General features: G+C 50.1%; 5 protein-coding genes across 8 annotated transcripts; 2 read left to right on the plus strand and 3 right to left on the minus strand.

The window, feature by feature from the left end:
* Positions 1–332: 332 nt before the first annotated feature.
* On the minus strand, positions 333–1,301 carry LOC131210175 (nucleolar protein 16). The gene is made up of 2 exons (XM_058203385.1): positions 1,122–1,301; positions 333–1,033 (listed from the first exon to the last, which is right to left on the minus strand). Exons 1-2 carry the CDS (start codon positions 1,223–1,225, stop codon positions 517–519), a joined length of 621 nt encoding a protein of 206 aa, XP_058059368.1. The 5' UTR covers positions 1,226–1,301; the 3' UTR covers positions 333–516.
* A 291-nt stretch (positions 1,302–1,592) lies between these two features.
* Positions 1,593–2,500, plus strand: LOC131209394 (NADH-ubiquinone oxidoreductase subunit 8). 2 transcript variants are annotated; one of them, XM_058202451.1, is made up of 2 exons: positions 1,593–1,708; positions 1,781–2,500. In XM_058202451.1, exons 1-2 carry the CDS (start codon positions 1,672–1,674, stop codon positions 2,392–2,394), a joined length of 651 nt encoding a protein of 216 aa, XP_058058434.1. In that variant the 5' UTR covers positions 1,593–1,671; the 3' UTR covers positions 2,395–2,500. The 2 variants fall into 2 exon arrangements, with proteins under 2 accessions (XP_058058434.1, XP_058058435.1); XM_058202452.1 differs by having other exon boundaries at positions 1,672–1,712; positions 1,785–2,500.
* Positions 2,501–2,553: 53 nt separating this feature from the next.
* Positions 2,554–3,453, minus strand: LOC131209514 (actin-related protein 2/3 complex subunit 3). The gene is made up of 2 exons (XM_058202599.1): positions 3,342–3,453; positions 2,554–3,158 (listed from the first exon to the last, which is right to left on the minus strand). Exons 1-2 carry the CDS (start codon positions 3,345–3,347, stop codon positions 2,628–2,630), a joined length of 537 nt encoding a protein of 178 aa, XP_058058582.1. The 5' UTR covers positions 3,348–3,453; the 3' UTR covers positions 2,554–2,627.
* A 2,430-nt stretch (positions 3,454–5,883) lies between these two features.
* Positions 5,884–7,690, minus strand: LOC131211658 (ribosome production factor 2 homolog). Its single transcript, XM_058205230.1, has 3 exons — positions 7,110–7,690; positions 6,827–7,042; positions 5,884–6,763 (listed from the first exon to the last, which is right to left on the minus strand). Exons 1-3 carry the CDS (start codon positions 7,127–7,129, stop codon positions 6,022–6,024), a joined length of 978 nt encoding a protein of 325 aa, XP_058061213.1. The 5' UTR covers positions 7,130–7,690; the 3' UTR covers positions 5,884–6,021.
* LOC131211657 (ATP-dependent RNA helicase bel) lies at positions 7,609–16,729 on the plus strand. Of its 3 annotated transcripts, none has more exons than XM_058205227.1 (4): positions 7,609–7,770; positions 8,516–9,066; positions 12,103–14,494; positions 14,578–16,729. In XM_058205227.1, the coding sequence occupies exons 2-4, from the start codon at positions 9,022–9,024 to the stop codon at positions 14,682–14,684; spliced, it is 2,544 nt and encodes an 847-aa protein (XP_058061210.1). In that variant the 5' UTR covers positions 7,609–7,770; positions 8,516–9,021; the 3' UTR covers positions 14,685–16,729. The 3 variants fall into 3 exon arrangements, with proteins under 3 accessions (XP_058061210.1, XP_058061211.1, XP_058061212.1); XM_058205228.1 differs by having other exon boundaries at positions 7,609–7,756; XM_058205229.1 differs by having other exon boundaries at positions 7,616–7,663; positions 8,523–9,066.
* Positions 16,730–17,041: the final 312 nt, after the last annotated feature.

A 17,041-nucleotide genomic window follows, 5' to 3' on the forward strand; every position in this document is an offset into this window, starting at 1 on the left:
CTTTGAAAAGATTTTTGTTAGGAATCTCATTCCCGAGAAACGACTATTAACGACGTGGTACATCCGATAATTATTCCTGCATCGTTTAAATTATGCTTACTTGCCCCTCAAATGAAAGAAAGGATTAATGAGCGTAAACCAGTTCGGTCCGAATTTTGTCCAAGATTTTTTTTGTTTGCAATCATTTTATTTTTTATTTTCTCATAATTTTGCGATTCCAAAAACCAGCAGTAGGTAGCCGCCGCACTCTAAGCGTAAAACTGACGGTCGGCCTGTAACCGCCATTCAACGCACGGGGTTAGCTGAAAAAAAGAAACACAACTCATTGATGGATTAATTTCCTTGGTTTTATTCCCCTTCATCAAGTGCACATCTATTAAATTCCGATATAACAATGCGTCAATACAATGGAGCCGTTTTTGGTGTCACTCGTGGTAATGCTTCTTTCAATATACAAAATCCAGTACAAAAATGCTGCGGCTGGCGTTCCGCGCTACGCCAATACAGAGTTCGCTCCTACGCCTCATCGTCCGTGCAGAACTCCTTCCACCGTGGATCGGTCGCATCGGACATATCACAGTCGAGCCAACCCTTCCGCTCTAGATACGGCGTGCACTGGGCCGGTATCTTGAGGAAGCGACGCACTTTTGCCCGAAACTGGCGCCACGTTTCCTGCTCGTAGTTGCGCCGATCCTTTGCCATCGCGTTGTAATCAAACCCATACCGATCGACCATCATCATGATCTGACGCACTTGCGGCCGCGGTAGCCGGAACCGTATACCCGAGAACTCTTTCGCGTCTTCCTCTAGCTGGTCGGCCACATGTTGTTTCTGCGCCGGCCGTTTCGTTTTCTTCTCGTTCTCGGCTAGCAGCACTTCGTCGGGTTCTTCACTGAACGCCGCTTCCATCTGCTTCATCATTCGCTTGGCGTTCGGGATCGGTATAACCCGGTTCACATCATACGCCAGACCCATTTCGTGGATGTTCCGGGCGGGCACTTTGTTCGGTTCGTACTCCTTGCGGATCTCTGGACTGCGGAGCGAACGAGTGGCGAAAAAAAGCCAATGATCAGCGCAAACCAGAAGAAGAGACCATCGTTGTTTGATCCTGCAGAGCTTACCATTTAACCTTGCCATTGCGACGATCCTTGGCGTTCAATCGTTTCCGATTGCGGCTGTAGTCGTATTTCTGGTTTTTCTTCGTCTTTCTCAGTCTGCGCACCATTGTTAAGCGGAAGAAAACCGATCGAATGCAGAAACTTTTGCACGATTTGTTTACAACAAACGAACCGGGTTCCGAATCCGCACGTGTTGACGGGCGGTTTTGATGTGACTGTCAATCGTAACGCCCGAGTGACGTTACGCGTTACCGAAGCAAGGTTTGTAGTGAAAGTCGTAACCAACTGCTATTTCAAGTGGCTCTGATTCCATTATCAACGATGTACGATCAACGATTACAAGCTACATTATAGATTTTTTTAGGCAAAATAAAGTAATAAACAAAGACTAGCTTACAAGACTAGACGACACACAAGATTGTAAACAATCGAGCTGGGCACCCTATCCGGTATATTTACGTAACTTGGCAACTGTCAAAAACATCTCGAAAGCAAAGTTTTGCAATCATCAAATAAAAATATTCGCCAAAAATTCAACCCGACAGCAGAAACAATGATGACGACAAAAATCTTCTCGCTGGCCAAGCACTGTAAGTACGGTTTGGAGTCCAAGCCTCAGATGAGACCTCAATGTTTGTGTTTTTTCTTTGTACCAATTCCAGCGAGCCGTGTTCTGCGTCCGGCATCGTCGACCATCGTGACCCGAAGCTATTGCACCCCGAAGCCTGCTGCAATTAAGCCGGAAGAGTACTATTATGTGAACAACAAGGAACTGAGCATGGACATGAACGACATTACGGATCGGGCCGCGCAAACGATCTTTTGGACGGAACTTTTCCGTGGTGCCGCCGTCACACTGGGCCACATTTTCAAGGAACCGGCCACCATCAACTATCCGTTCGAGAAGGGACCACTGAGCCCTCGGTTCCGCGGTGAGCACGCTTTGCGCCGGTACCCGAGCGGCGAGGAGCGCTGCATTGCGTGCAAACTGTGCGAGGCCATTTGCCCCGCGCAGGCTATTACCATCGAGGCGGAAGAGCGGGCGGATGGCAGTCGGCGTACGACGCGATACGATATCGATATGACCAAGTGCATATACTGTGGCTTCTGCCAGGAAGCCTGTCCGGTCGACGCCATCGTCGAGGGTCCTAACTTTGAGTTTTCGACTGAAACCCACGAAGAGCTGCTGTACAACAAGGAGAAGCTGCTAAACAACGGCGACAAGTGGGAATCGGAAATTGCTTCAAACATTAACGCAGACTTCCTGTACCGCTAAGCCGGCGCGAGGCATCTCAGGGCCGTGGTATTGGTGCAGTTAACTCGTTGAAAACGATAATGTATAAAACAAAACAGCTAAATAAAAAGGAATAGTTAAAATAACTACCCCAGCTTGCAATGTGTACGATCCCAAACTGGAAACAAATAGAACTTAGAGGGAATTTATTTATTAAAAGAAGAAATGCTTCAAACATGGATGCGCCAACAGTACGCCTGCTTTCGAATGTTATCCTACTGGCCTGGTCCGGACAGTGACTTATCCATAAACTTCTTTTTGGCAAAGCAGAGCCACCACTTGTTCGGCTTGCCATCTTCGCCGGAAAACACTCGCTCGCAAACGCGGATGCCTATCTCCTGCCGCAGTTGCTGCAAATACTGTCTCATCAGGTCGCCCTCGGTGGGTGTGCTGGGCTTGGCATATACGGCGTTCAGCGGAAACCCGGCCTCGCCCGGAATGTCGAAACGGGAAATAGCCAGGGTGTACATCTCCTGCAGGCCCTGGTTCTTGTTCGAGCAACGCGTCAGCTTCTTCAGGCACTCCGTAATGTAGAGCGTAATGTAAATAAGCACCCGATCCACCTCGGACTTGATCTCGTACGTCCGGAAGAAGACGTTCGCTTTGAAGTAGTACAGCGTTTCGTCGATTATGTCCTGTTCCAGATTGGCGTTCACCGGTGCCGGTCCGCGCGCCTGTGTGCGAATCGGCAGGATGGCCATGTTTCCCACCGACTGCGAGAACTCCTTGATTTGAGAATGGTACGCCTGAAATAGACACGGAAAAAGGTTGAAGAAAGTGATTCACAGCCCCAACAATCTCGATAAGCGATGACTCAAGATAGCTCAGGACAAGATGCGCTCATCGAAATCGATCGAAAGCGTCCTTGATAGCATGTGCCGAAAGCGAAATCTCCGTGAATCTCCGAGCATCCGTGATGCGCTACTTACCGGCATTTTTGGGCGAGCAGAGCCAAAATCTCAAAACGAAAAATCCAGGAGTATTTTCTGATTTTTGGGTGTGAAAAAAAGTGACAACATTTGACAAGTTAGAATGTTTTCAATGTTTTCGCTGCACTTTTTCATGTTAGAAAATATGGCTTTTCTCATGAAAGAAAATATTGCCATTGCATTCTAAGAAAATATTGCTGTTTCAATGTAAGAAAATATAGCTGTTTCAATGTAAGAAAATGTAGCTGTTTCTTCTTCTTTTTTCTCTAACCAGAAGCTGTCAAAACCCGGTTGTCAAACGGCAAAACATTGAAACGATTTTTGTTTATTAAACAAGTGCAATCGCTCACGAATCGCTTAAATAAACGATTGCAGTTAAAATGGTGTCTAAGGCATTGATTAAGAAAAAGGATCGTGTTGAGTAAGTCGGTGTTCAACAAGGATTAAAAGGTATAATAGTGAATTATTTTTTAGAACCCCAACATTATGTCGATGGTGTCTGTCGCCCACTGATGCTTTGGAGGATCTTGCGAACGACGATTCCGGCCAATATAAAGTACAAAAAATCTTCGATTTTGCCAGTCTTCAGGTAGTAAAATTGTAGCAATAGACATCGAACGTTGCTTCACAAGAAAAACTGGTCTACATAACTCATATTTTTACAGATGATTTTTTCACCTGCAGTTCCATCGTATTTGTGCACGATGTGTGAAGGGCGTTTGAAAAAGATGGACCGGTTTCGCTGGCGATGCAATGAAAAGAATGATATGGTCGATAGATTTATCAAACAGCAGAACACAGCGAAGAACGAATCCGATGTCACTCAAGAACATCTTGACCACTCTGCGGTACAAACGGTTGGCACAGAATTGTCGATTAAAACCGAAGTTTCCTCACCGGATGCAGCGTACAATTTGCACTCAAATCAGAAGTGTTGTATTGTTCATGAAGCGAAAAGAACATATGAATGTTGTGGCAACATACCTGATGATTTATTTGAGGCAGAGGAAAATCCAACTGCAATCAAATCAGAGTACGCAGAGATCGATGAACAGGATAACATCGAAACAAATACTTTACAATCAGAATCATTTGAAAGCGGAATTGGTGTAGATGCAAAAGGCCACAAGCGGATTAACACCGACAAGTTGTCATCAGAAATACTGGACGTAACGCATCACGTGTGTGAAACTTGTTACAAAACATTCCATTCACGTAAAACACTAAAGGAGCACAGCAAAATCCACAAAGATGGAGAATATCATCAGTGTACCGAGTGTCCATCAAAGTTCGTGAAGTTATACCAAATGAAAAAACACATCCGCACTCATACCGACGAAAGGCCATACCAGTGTAAAGTCTGTGACAAAACGTACAAGACATCAGGCACTCTGACAGAACATTTGAAAATGCACAATAAGGACCAACAGCATCAGTGTCCTCATTGCTCTTCAAAGTTTAAATGGTTATCGCAACTAAAGATTCATATCCGTACTCACACTGGCGAAAGGCCATTCCAGTGTAAAGTCTGTGACAAAGCTTTCCATTCATCCCGCGCACTAGGAAAACATTCGAAAATTCATAATAAGGACCAACAGCATCAGTGTCCTCATTGTCCGTCAACGTTCGTCGAGCTTTTCCATTTGAAAGTCCACATCCGTAGTCACACCGGCGAAAGACCATTCCAGTGTAAAGTCTGTGACAAAGCGTTCAGATCATCAGGCAGTCTGACAGAACATTTGAGAATTCACAATAAGGACCAACAGCATCAGTGTCCGCATTGTTCATCAAGGTTCGCACAGACATCTAACCTAAAGATGCACATCCGCACTCACGCGCGAAAAGCCATACAAGCGTAAGTATGTGACATAGCGAAGTCGGGCGGTAAATAAATCTTTAAAATATCGATAGAAAACAGCAGCAAAATATGGAAAAGAGTTATTAAAATAAAGTAAAACTAAGGATTGTTAACTTTGCCGAACACTGATAAGTTCATCACACAACATGTAGATGTTTGCTTGTCGAATTCAACCGTTCGACTGTTCGGTTATTGCTTTAAGCGATGGATATGGATTCGTGGGAATGGAATGGAAATGGTTCGTGCAAGTTATGGAACAGGATCATCAAGAAACTTGTCTCTTGTTTTTTGGCGTTCGTCTTAAGGCATTAACTGGAGATTGTTGTTTCATCATATACCCTGTTCAATTAATTACTTACTCAACAGACAATTACAACCGCCGAGCGGGACTGGCTTGTAACAAAGACTCCCTCCAACGCTCGCGGTAAAGTGCGAACGTCCACGAAATCGTTACCCTCGCCGTTCTCGCACAGCTGTCGTTGCAGTCCTGACATCACAAACGAAGATAACATGGAGTATACCAGGTGGATAACCAATATGAGGGTGAAAAATTACTTCATTCAATCAAAATTCATTCGGGGAAAAGTCTTTCTCTGGATGACTATGTTACTAAAGCAAAATGACTCATTTCAAGCGATCAAGAAATGCATTTTCTCACCAAACAATATGAAATACAGTACTTTTGCAAACGTTTTAATGCGTTCAATGCAGAAATCGCTGCACTAATTCAAGTTATCTTAATACTCAATGAATTACTACATTCCCGAAAAAGAGCTACGAATGTGACACTTTTTTTCGTTTATTCTAACCCCTTCCGTTACGTTATTCATCTGCTCCACTTTCAACGTCCATCCCCTCGTTATTGTCACCATCCTCAGCCGAGGCTTCTTCAGAGGTTCGCTTCCGCTTGCTCGCCTTTTCCGTTCTCTTCTCTTCTGCCGTTTTCCGCAGGCCCTTCATCTTTCTCGTTTGCAAGGCATTTATGTCCTGCTTGCCCACATGCACCCTTCCGTGCACGTTGCCCAGCTCATCGCGCGAAACGTTCTTCCGTTTGGCTGCCTTCAGAATGGCTGGCTGCTTCATGGCCGTTTTATACAGATCTTCCGAAGCAATCTTTGTGCGGCGTATCGACAAATCCAGCGATGGTCCCATTTCCAGCAGCTCAATTCGTGGCGTACGTTGGCCACTCTTTTTAAGCAGAATCCGATACGAACGCACCAGAATGTTAAGGTCGTCGGTCAGAGTGAAGCTCAGCACATGCTCGATGCCCTGCAGGCGGATCGTTGGAACTTGATCGAAACGGAACATGTCCAGCAGCAGACTTTTGAGGCGTCTCAGCTCCTCCGTGAACTTCCATTTGTAGCCGTTGAACACAACCACCGGCTTCGTGTACTGGGATATCTTTTCTGTTTTAAACTCGGCGAGAGCTTTATAGTTGTCGATCCCCAGCTCGACCATGTCGAGAATTTGTTCCTCGTAAATGCGACCCATAATCAAATTGTTTGGTCGCTTTTTCGATGACGAGCCAAACAAAAACAAATGACAGTCGTTGGTTTTGGACAAACTGGAAAAGATAATGGGGGTTTTATTGGATATTCCCTGGCAGCCACTATCAGCTCCAACTTACTGTTCCAACAGTGCTGCGTCTTCGAACGGGGAAACATCATTGTTTCGTCTCATCATTCGCGAGTGGGGTTTCTTCAGCATATTCAAATCTTTCAATGCTTGCCGAATGTCGTTGGAGCACTTGCGACCCTCCATTATGAGAGTTTTCTTCACATTTTCTATCGTTTTCGGCTCGCGGTCCTCTAGGGCTTTCTTTCCTTTCCGGGTAGTGGGTTTTCTGTCGACAACAAAAGCAACGTATTACTCTAGTGCACTCGGTTCGCGAGCAAACACCACGAACTTACTTGATGCGCATTGACGCCATCTGGCCGTACTTTAATCAGTGTCCCTGTGCGAATATCAGCGAAAGTGCACCGCTTAAAAACCTAGTTTACAAAACACTTTCGAAGCACGTTTTCACGTTGCTTAGCCGGTATGTCAACAGTGGGGCACGGCCGCAACTTACGCCTTTCGCAGGGCGGGCGAAATTCCTAAAGGCCTTTTTCGCACCAAACTTTGAGCTTGGAGTGATTTTAAATGTCTTAAATCACGATCTACTCTCCGATTTCACATCCTACCGTTCGGCGCCGAGAGACAAGGATGGTTTTAGGTGAAAAACTAATTTAATATTACTATTCTGTGCATGTCGGCGTAAAAGCTGTGCTATGCTCACAATCTTTCCACAGAGTCAAGTCGTGCACACTGCTGCCAACACTAGCGGCCTAGTTGAGTGCCGCAGACGGGCGAAACGCGGCGAACAGCGTGCCGCTCGGCGCGCTCACACTCTTCCTTTTGGAGAAAACTCCGAACAGTGGAAAAGAACGTCGGAACGTCGTATCCGTTTTGTTCGAGCAAAATCGTGCGTTAAACTGTGCTGAAGCTCAGCGGTAGTGCTTTCTACGTGCTTGCCAACGTTTTCGCTACGGCGACGGGGTGTTTGCAGAGACTGTCGGTGTGCGGATAAGGGTAAAAATCGGCGAAAGAAAATTGCATGTGCGGTGTGTGCAGCAGCAGTTCCTTGTTGGAAAGGCCGCTGTTCCGTTCGGCGCCCCTCTTTCACTTGTCTCACACGTATCGCCTGACTCACGGTCGCCCGGTCTCACTCGCTCGCTCGCTCGCCTCACATCCCTTTCGCCTGCCTCTGCTAGACGATCGGTTTCTCACCAAGCGCTTCGCGTTCTCGCCGCCAGTCGACACATACACCACGCTGCGCCGCCATTGTGTGCGTTTGTGTCCGTATATCGCGCGACGGGTGTGAGACAGGCGAGAACAGTGTTTCACGCGAACGGACGGGCAGAAAGCTGCTGAGTCGAAAAGAGTGAGAGTCGAAAAGCATGCGAAACCCGTCTTGGAAGAGACGTTCGCGACCGTGAAACAGCAAATTGTCCGTCGACAAGTGAATCAAACATTGTCATTTCGTAGAAACTCTGCTCCATACAGTTGAAGCCAAGAAGTAAATTGATCGAGTGTAGGTATTACGTCAATCAATTCTGTAAGGCAACATCCTACAAAGAGTGAGATCGGCGACCGTGACTGTGCGTGCGTGCGTGCGTCTGTGCGCGATAGTGCAGCGTAACAGCTGTGCTTCATCTCAGCAGGACTTCTGCCTGTGTGAGATTTTAGGCTGGGTTCTCCGGCTGAGTGTAGAAATCGTGCCCGCACGTAGCATAACGCACTGTATGGTGGTGATCATTTTCCTTTACCTTTGCAGCGACTAGTACATCGCGTATCCTTCGACAGCACGGGCAACAGGGAGGAAAGGCAGACAACACAGGCAGCAGTAGCAGGCACAGCAGTCAGCGTCTGCCAGTGTGTGCGTGCCCGTCGGTGCGAGTGTATCTCTGTGTTGTAATCACATCGCGTCTGTACGCGCTCTGATCAAGAAGATCAGCCATCGTGACACGCATATAACCCGCGGCCGAACAAAAGGCATATTGTAGAAGCGAGTGAAAGCGTGGAACGTGAAATTTCTGCTTTCGTGGAACTCGTGAAATTACTGTGAACCGTGATTGTGCTTCGAAACAACCGTGTGCAGTGTACTTTGAAAAAGACGCAATCACTTCGGGACAAACAGAAACTTTATATCCATTTTACGACCGTCTGTGTGCGCGTAACCATTGGCTGCACCAGCACTCCACTGTAGAAGGTGGTCTTTCTTTCGTCCCTAAACCAACGGTGGAAGAAACGCAACAAAATCATACGCACGCTCATTGTAATATGAGTAATGCTATTAACCAAAATGGTACAGGTCTAGAGCAGCAGGTACGTACGTGTAGAGTAAAATGTGCATTGTTGAAATCGTAGGCATTGCTGTTAGTTGGCTGTGATGCATTTCTTAGGCGGACTCTCGATCAGTGTGTGCCGCACTCCAAGGTTTGTGCTAGAATCATCAGCGCTGTTCGGTGTCAAGGATATTACGTGGCGTGGGATTTTCCACCGCCCTGACCCATCATTGCAAGTACCTTTGTCCGTCCGCGCTCTCTAGTGCTCGCCATTCACACGCGGGGATTGAACACCACCACCACTCTGAAGCGCTCCATTTGCAGCGCCATTTTAAATCCTCCGTTGGGATGCACACGTACACACATACACACGGTGCAGGCAGGGAAAAGGTTTTGCGAAGGAAAACTTGCTGCGGTTGCACAACGGTCCGCATCGCATGCACGAAGGCATTCGGAGTGGCCAACGAACAGAACGGGCACGGAATGCTAGGCAATGTAACCGCACTTCGGGAGGAGCGCGAAAATGGATCATCGTAATGCGAGAGCAAGTCGCAGCAAGTGAGGCATGTTCTTTTCGTGTAATGGTTTCACGGTCCGCTGATCGCGGTCTCGGTCATTCACAACACTTGGGATTAGCCCAGGTTCGGTTTCGTCGCAACGTCATCCATGAATCATATTGCAGGTCCAGCTGAAAGTTTTCAGTTTCAAACTCTCGTGGCGCGGCTGTTGAGATTACTCATTCACCAGCGTGGGCTTCTACAGAAAATCCCCTCGGCGTGTCCCCGCCTTTTTACCGGTGGCGATGATAATCCGCCACTCTCTCCCTCTCCCCCCCCCAGAGTTTGTGTTGGTAACGGTACAATCGCGCTGGCCTAGATAATACAGCCGCGCCATAGACCGAGGCGCGCGCGCTCTTCCGCCTTGCTTGCCACTTTTCTTGTGCTGCTCTCCTGAAGTGGCCCCACTGCCACAGGGTAACCGTGTGCCGTGAGGAAAGTGTTTCAAAAACACTGAAAACCGAACAAAGCGAACGGCACGGGGCGCGCTGGGCAGAGAAACTTCCTATTTCACAATTCGGCGTCATTATTTTCGCGTTGTTTGCTTGGTTGCTGACGTAGCGAGGCATGATTTGTTGACGCACACAATTGGCAGCGTCGAGTTATGTGCGGAGAAAAAATAAATGTCGCGTTACCTGGATCGGAAAGCGTAGCTTGCTTTGATTCTGGTGCGATTATTTATCATCATTATGGTGCGGGGCGCGAATTGTTGCTGATACGTTTATGTGTCTCAGAAACGCTGACAAACTACTACACAGTTTTTTCTTTTCGCTCTGGAGCACACAGTACCGTCTCGTGTAATGCGCATATAATTATTTTCAACTCACTTTCTCTCTCTCTCGCTCTTCTCAAACAAACTGCAATTGCGCGCTGCGCGCTGCATCGGTGCATAAAGAGCGTAAATGTCGTCGCTCGGTCGAATGAAATTCAACACGCGCCTCGTGAGGACGAGAGAGACTAGAGGGGGGGCCCCTCAGCTAGACAGACACTTCAAGTGCTCCATTTTTTAGAGTGCACGTAAAAATAAGGCTCTCACTACTAAAATGATGCATTTTTCTCTCTCTCATGCTCGCTCCATCTTTTCGAAGATCTTCGCAGGAAACTTTCGATTCACGCCATTAAAGGCGTTACAAGCGAAAAATATTCGTTTGTGCATAAAGTACGCGCTAGTTTCAAGCTCGTCTGTAGGTCACACATGCCAGTTAGTGGCCCGTCTTTGATGCGGCCACGTGCCGTAACCAATCACCCTTCGCGACAACGGCGGAAATGGTTCCGCGCGTTCGCGTCATCATTATCGCCTGCACGAGCATCGTTCGTGATTGCAAACTTTAGGCTTGTGTGTGTGGTTGTGTTTATACGGCTCAATAGCGAGCACACCAATCGTTTTGCCCGTGTGCCATTGTGGGGCAGCAGGAGCAGGAGCGGCAGAGGCCACATTGTGTGAGAGAGAGTAAAACTTGGAGCATTATTTTTAAACCTTGTTAAATCTAGTTGGCCTTGGGCGATTTGCGACAGCGATTGCGGTTATGAAATGAAGGGCTCATTGAGCAGACGACCGTTCAAGTAACGAATCGAATCAATTGGCTGGCTGTTTTTTTTTTGGTAAATTCCATAAAAAGTAGCTCGGTCTCCAGGGTTCTCTCACCGCCATTTACTTCCTAATGTCGAGTTCCGCAAGAATTCGACACAATCGCGACGGGGCGGGCGAACGTAAAACACGTTATCCGCTTGTTTCTTGTTTCGTGCCCGTCGTCGAATGGTCTAGCAAAGGTTTAATGACCTCCGTTTTTTCGCAAACGCGTCATCCACCCGATACACACCAGCCTTCCTGTGTATGAGTGTAAGAGTGTACGGTAACCCGTGTACGTAAGAGTGTACGGTGTACGGTACGGTCGCTTTGTTGCTGGCTTTGCTGCGTGTTGTGGGATTCTCCGAAAAAGTGTATTTCGTTCGACGCTGCTGAGAAAGCTCATTCCCCCCCAGTTCTCAGTGTCTGGCCCCTCCGACGACCGTCGGGAATCGCGGTTTGGTCCGAACACACGGTCGCCGTTTTATGAGGGACGCAAAAATGAGAACAACGGCGCACGGCGTCGCACACACTCACAAGCTCACGGTTTATTGCCCTCTCCATCTTGTGCCGCGTCGTGCTTCTTCCTCAACGGGCGCAGAATGCTAAGCCAAGGGCGACCGAGGGGCTGCGCGTTTATAGTGCACGATCCACTGCTCGGTCGAGCTGCTGACGGCGACTCGACTGGACTGGAGGCGAAGAAAATGACTTCCACAAACACCATTACACGGCTGACAGGAGACCAGGAGAGGGACCGGAAGGTGCTTTCTATCCCACAGAGAGGGGGCTCTAATAGGCCCATCGATCATTGAACTTTCAGACACGGACACTCCCGCGTGCGACATGCTTAGGCCAGATCAATGACATCATTAACTGATTTTTCTACTCTTTATCTTCTCTTCTTTTTTTGCTTCTTGATCCCCGGCGGTTTTGGTGGTTCTCTCGCCCGCAGTTTGCTGGTCTGGACTTGCAGCAGCAGCAGTTAGGCGGTGGCGGAGGCATTCAAGAATCTGGCAACCAAAAATTCGCTGCCGCGCGCTACATTCCGCCGCAGATGCGAGAATGTTCTGATGGTGGCGGCGAGTTTCTACCTGATTCCGGTGCCGGCTCCGGAGCTCTAGGTGGCGGCGGTGGCGGTGGCGGCGGTGGCAGACGCGGTTACGGCGACTCGAATCGCAATCGCGGCGGTGGCGACTTCGGACGCTACAACGATCGCGACAACTTTAACCGGGGCGGAGACTACAATAGGCGCAGCGGGGGCGGTGGAGGCGGTGGTCGCTATCAGAACGATCGTCGTGGCGGTGACTTCGGCAACTATGGGCGTGGCGGTGGCGACCGGAGCTACAATGGTGGCGGCGGCGGCGGCGGCGGCGGCGGCTACTCCGGAGGCTATCAGAATGGTGACGGTTACGGAGGCGATCGGCGCGGAGGGGACAACTGGCCGGCGTACGGTGGTGGTGGCGGTCGTGGCGGTGCGCCCGGCGGAGGACCACCTGGTGCCGGTGGCCGTGATCGGGGCATGGAGGGTGCTGCCCCACCGATCACCGGCAACGATCGCTGGCCCGAGCCGGAAACGGCGGGACAGCAGCAACAGTCACCGCAGCCACCGATCGGTGGCGGGGAAGGTGGCAGCAATGGACGCGGATTCTATGACCGAGGATCGAACGGCGGCGGCGGCGGTGGAGGAGCGCCTGGGGGCGGTGGAGGTCGCTGGCCGACGAGCGATCGACGAGATGGTGGACGTGACGGACGCGGCGGCGGTAGCGCTGGCGGCGGAATGGGCCGCGGTCAGGTGGACTACACACAGCTCACGGAGCGCGACGAGCGGATGGAGGGGGAGCTGTTCAAACACGGCAACACCGGTATCAATTTCAGCAAGTACGAAGATATTCCCGTGGAGGCGACGGGCGACGATGTGCCTGGCCACATCAACACGTTCGACGACATTGAGCTGACAGAGATCATCGATAACAACGTGAAGCTGGCGCGCTACGACAAGCCGACGCCGGTGCAGAAGTACGCGATCCCGATCATTCTGGCCGGGCGCGATCTGATGGCGTGCGCTCAGACCGGGTCAGGCAAGACGGCCGCCTTCCTGCTGCCGATCTTGAACCAGATGTACAAGCACGGGGTGTCGGCGCCGCCCCCGAATCGGCCGGTGAACCGCCGCAAGCAGTACCCGCTCGGGTTGGTGCTGGCACCGACGCGCGAGCTTGCGACGCAGATCTTCGAGGAGTCGAAGAAGTTCTGCTACCGCTCGCGCATGCGCCCCGCCGTCCTGTACGGTGGCAACAACACGCACGAGCAGATGCGTGAGCTCGACCGCGGCTGCCACCTGATCGTGGCCACACCCGGTCGGCTGGAGGACATGATTACGCGCGGCAAGGTTGGGCTGGACAACATCCGTTTCCTGGTGCTGGACGAGGCGGACCGGATGCTCGACATGGGTTTCGAGCCGCAGATTCGGCGCATCGTCGAGGACAGCAAGATGCCAGTGACGGGCGAGCGGCAGACGCTCATGTTTTCGGCCACCTTCCCGAAAGCGATCCAGGAACTGGCGAGCGACTTCCTGTACCGCTACATTTTCTTGGCGGTCGGGCGCGTCGGTTCGACCTCGGTCAACATCACGCAGACGATCTTCTGGGTGGAGGAGAACATCAAGCGTTCTCACCTGCTCGATCTGCTGTCGACCATCACGGTGCAGAACGAGGCCGACGTAGCGAACAGCTTGACGCTGATTTTCGTCGAGACGAAGAAGGCGGCCGACTCGCTGGAGGAGTTCCTGTACGGGTACGATTATCCGGTCACCAGCATCCACGGCGATCGCACGCAGGACGAGCGCGAGGAGGCCCTGCGGCTGTTCCGGTGCGGCCGCTGTCCGATTCTGGTCGCAACGGCCGTCGCAGCCCGCGGTCTGGACATTCCGAACGTGAAGCACGTCATCAACTTCGATCTACCGTCCGAGGTGGAGGAGTACGTGCATCGCATCGGTCGTACCGGGCGCATGGGTAACCTCGGCACGGCCACCTCGTTCTTCAACGAGAAAAATCGCAACGTGGCGAACGGCTTGGTGCGATTGTTGGCCGAAACGGGACAGGACATTCCCGGCTTCCTGGAGGACATGACCAACAGCCGCGGGTACGGGGGCGGTAGCCGTCGCGGTGGTAGCCGCTACCCAGGAGCACGCAGCGGTGGCTCCTCGTTCGGCTCGCGAGATTACCGTCAGCAGAACACCACGCGTCCGAGCGCCGGATCGCGCGATCATCGTCCGGCCGGTGGTGGTGGCGGTGGTGGCGTATCGCGTGGCTACGGTGGTGGTGGTGGTGGTGGCGGTGGTTACGGCGGTAAGTCATCGGCGGCAGCATCCGTCATCAAGTGTTGTCACCATTAACCATCTTTTCCATATCCCCTCTTTTCGATGGCGCAGATCGTGATGATGGCTACGGACGCAATGGCATGGGCGGCGGCAACTACGGTGGAAGCTACAGCAACAACGACAGCAACAGTGTCGATTGGTGGGGCGACGGCCACTGAAATCGCCCGGCAAGCAGCACTACTTCCGGCGCGGTGTGTGTCCCCGGAGCGAACGACGACAGTGCAACAGTAACAACTACACAATGCTAAACTAGTACTAATAATTGTAGCCTCCCACACCCACGCGGTATGCAACCACACGCAAATACACGTACAAAACACACATACACACTTACACAGACACACCTTCCCGGCCACTCAAGCACCTCCGGGTAAACCGCCGCGACGACGCAACACCGGGAAAGACGAATGATGGTGGCCAATGTAGTCGACGATGTAAAAGAAGCAGTCGGAGAAGAATGTAATGCGATAAAAATAATATCTAAACTCTTCTAAAATGTGAGAAAAACAGAACCGCTCGTTCGCGATACGTACCCGGTACCGGGCCAAGATCATCGAAATGAAGTCCTTTTTACTAGATCTTTGCGTGACTAGGTGACAACATACATTTACAGAGAAAGAAAGAGAGAGAGAGCGCCCGACATCGGCAAAATGGGCCGGAAGCGGCGCTACTACGAGAACAGTATATGCAAATGTCATCTCCTGACGATGGCCACCGAAGTGATGGGATGATAAACAAAGGATAGATTTAAAGGAGAAATGTGGCGCGTGCGCCCCCCTCATTTCCATGATTTTCAAGATCGTCAACCATACAGTAAGGGCTAAGTGTAGCAACTTCCACTACTGCCGCGCGCGGATCTGTCACAACAAAATAGAAGACGACGATAGATAAAGGGAACTGGATTAACAACCCACTATATTATTGCTGTCTCACTCCTAGGGTATGAATAGAGAGCGTGCGAGAGAGAAAGAGAGAAGAGGTAAAAACACTGAAAGAACGAACGACGACGGCCAATAGATTTAAATCTGCCGCTTGGAACGGTCGGGGCAGCACCACCACACGTGTTTGTTAAGCGGAAGCAGGACTCTCCGTTTCACAACAGTCCGTTGATAGCATGCGTCAGAGGCCAAGCAAAGTGATAGCGAATGTGCGGTGGGTAATGGGCCACAGGCGTGGATAAGTTCCTCGGTGCAACGAGTTTCTAGGACTCCACGCAAAATGGACGGAAATTGTGGGTAACACGATGGGTGGGCCCACGCCCACAGTGGCTGGCCCGCCAAGCGATCAAAACGCCGATTGAAAATGTATCGAGAGAATGAGACTTAATTGTGCGTGAAAAAATAAACTGTAGGAAGGCGTCAGATCGCCCGACGTGTGTGATCTATCAACGTGCACGCGAAACGCAAGTGCTCCGGAAACCGGCCGATTTCCCAACACCGTTGCTTTTTAACCGCTGCTCCAATCGCCAATATCGTCGTTCACCGAGGTGTGTGCGTGTGTGGTATCGAATCTGAGTTCCGGAAGAAAGCGTAATTAAAACTCGTTCAAACCGCGAAAGTTTAGCATTATTTTGCGTTGTGGCCGCATAGGCCTCCGACGGTCGATCGCGTGAGCAGAGGAGAGAGATCGAGTCACGAAGATTAAGGTGCACCGTGTTTTCCCACGTACACAACCACTACCAAGACACTTGCGCCTGCGAAGGCGCTCCCAAACACCGGCAGCAGCATAGAAAAATGAAATAAAATGACCATAGCACAGGGGAAGCTATCCCTTCTCTCTTTCCGAAAGGATTGTCCTTCCGTCGTGTGACCCGTCGTGGGGCAATCTGCCAATGCACCAATGATAGTAGCTGTGTGTAAATCTCGTGATCAACCACAATCGGAAGGAATCCAAGGGGTGGAGCGGGAAATCAAACAAAATTCGCTCCAACAGGGTACGGATCCGAACTTGACCATGGTTAAGTATGATGAACTGCGCAAATTAAAATACGATCTACACGGACGAGTTAGAGCAAAGGGTGTGCTACGGCGCATGGGAGTAGGGCAAAGATCATCACACGGCGCGTGCTATAGGTCACGGTACACCAACAAAACTGTAGCGAGGACGCGCCCATGGTTATATCTTATGATGATGGATGATCTAACTCGTAGCGTACGGGGCGGTTGGGTATGGAATGATGATAAGAAATAAAGAGATTGCGTATGGCTACGGAACTGATTCGGTGTTAATCGTTTTGTTTAAAGATAGTTAAAGAAGAAGTAGGCTCGGCATCGTTAAGTTTTCTAAAGCGTTCCACGTTCTATCATCAAAGTGTTTTCTGTTGGACTGGTTTATGTATTAAACTTTGATAATGGTTTTATTGGTATCCACAAAGTTGCTTTCCTTCCTGATCTTCCTTTTCGGTCCTGTTGTCTCAAACACTCTCTTCCCTCGACTGCTTTGTGTGCCATAAATTGTGGTCTTGAATGCTGTTGGTCAGAAAAAAAACATGATCTTCGGAGAAAAAATCGCCGCG

Source organism: Anopheles bellator, chromosome 2, assembly GCF_943735745.2.
Source record: "Anopheles bellator chromosome 2, idAnoBellAS_SP24_06.2, whole genome shotgun sequence".
Classification (NCBI taxonomy): domain Eukaryota; kingdom Metazoa; phylum Arthropoda; class Insecta; order Diptera; family Culicidae; genus Anopheles; species Anopheles bellator.

Coding starts and splice junctions, on each gene's coding strand:
- LOC131211657 (XM_058205227.1), top strand. CDS start 9,022: ATGAGTAATGCTATTAACCAAAATGGTACAGGTCTAGAGCAGCAG. Junction 9,067..12,102: donor GTACAGGTCTAGAGCAGCAG/GTACGTACGTGT, acceptor TCTCGCCCGCAG/TTTGCTGGTCTGGACTTGCA. Junction 14,495..14,577: donor TGGTGGCGGTGGTTACGGCG/GTAAGTCATCGG, acceptor TCGATGGCGCAG/ATCGTGATGATGGCTACGGA.
- LOC131211658 (XM_058205230.1), bottom strand. CDS start 7,129: ATGGCGTCAATGCGCATCAA. Junction 7,043..7,109: donor ATGGCGTCAATGCGCATCAA/GTAAGTTCGTGG, acceptor TGTTGTCGACAG/AAAACCCACTACCCGGAAAG. Junction 6,764..6,826: donor GACGCAGCACTGTTGGAACA/GTAAGTTGGAGC, acceptor TATCTTTTCCAG/TTTGTCCAAAACCAACGACT.
- LOC131209394 (XM_058202451.1), top strand. CDS start 1,672: ATGATGACGACAAAAATCTTCTCGCTGGCCAAGCACT. Junction 1,709..1,780: donor CTTCTCGCTGGCCAAGCACT/GTAAGTACGGTT, acceptor TACCAATTCCAG/CGAGCCGTGTTCTGCGTCCG.
- LOC131210175 (XM_058203385.1), bottom strand. CDS start 1,225: ATGGTGCGCAGACTGAGAAAGACGAAGAAAAACCAGAAATACGACTAC. Junction 1,034..1,121: donor CGCAATGGCAAGGTTAAATG/GTAAGCTCTGCA, acceptor TTCGCTCCGCAG/TCCAGAGATCCGCAAGGAGT.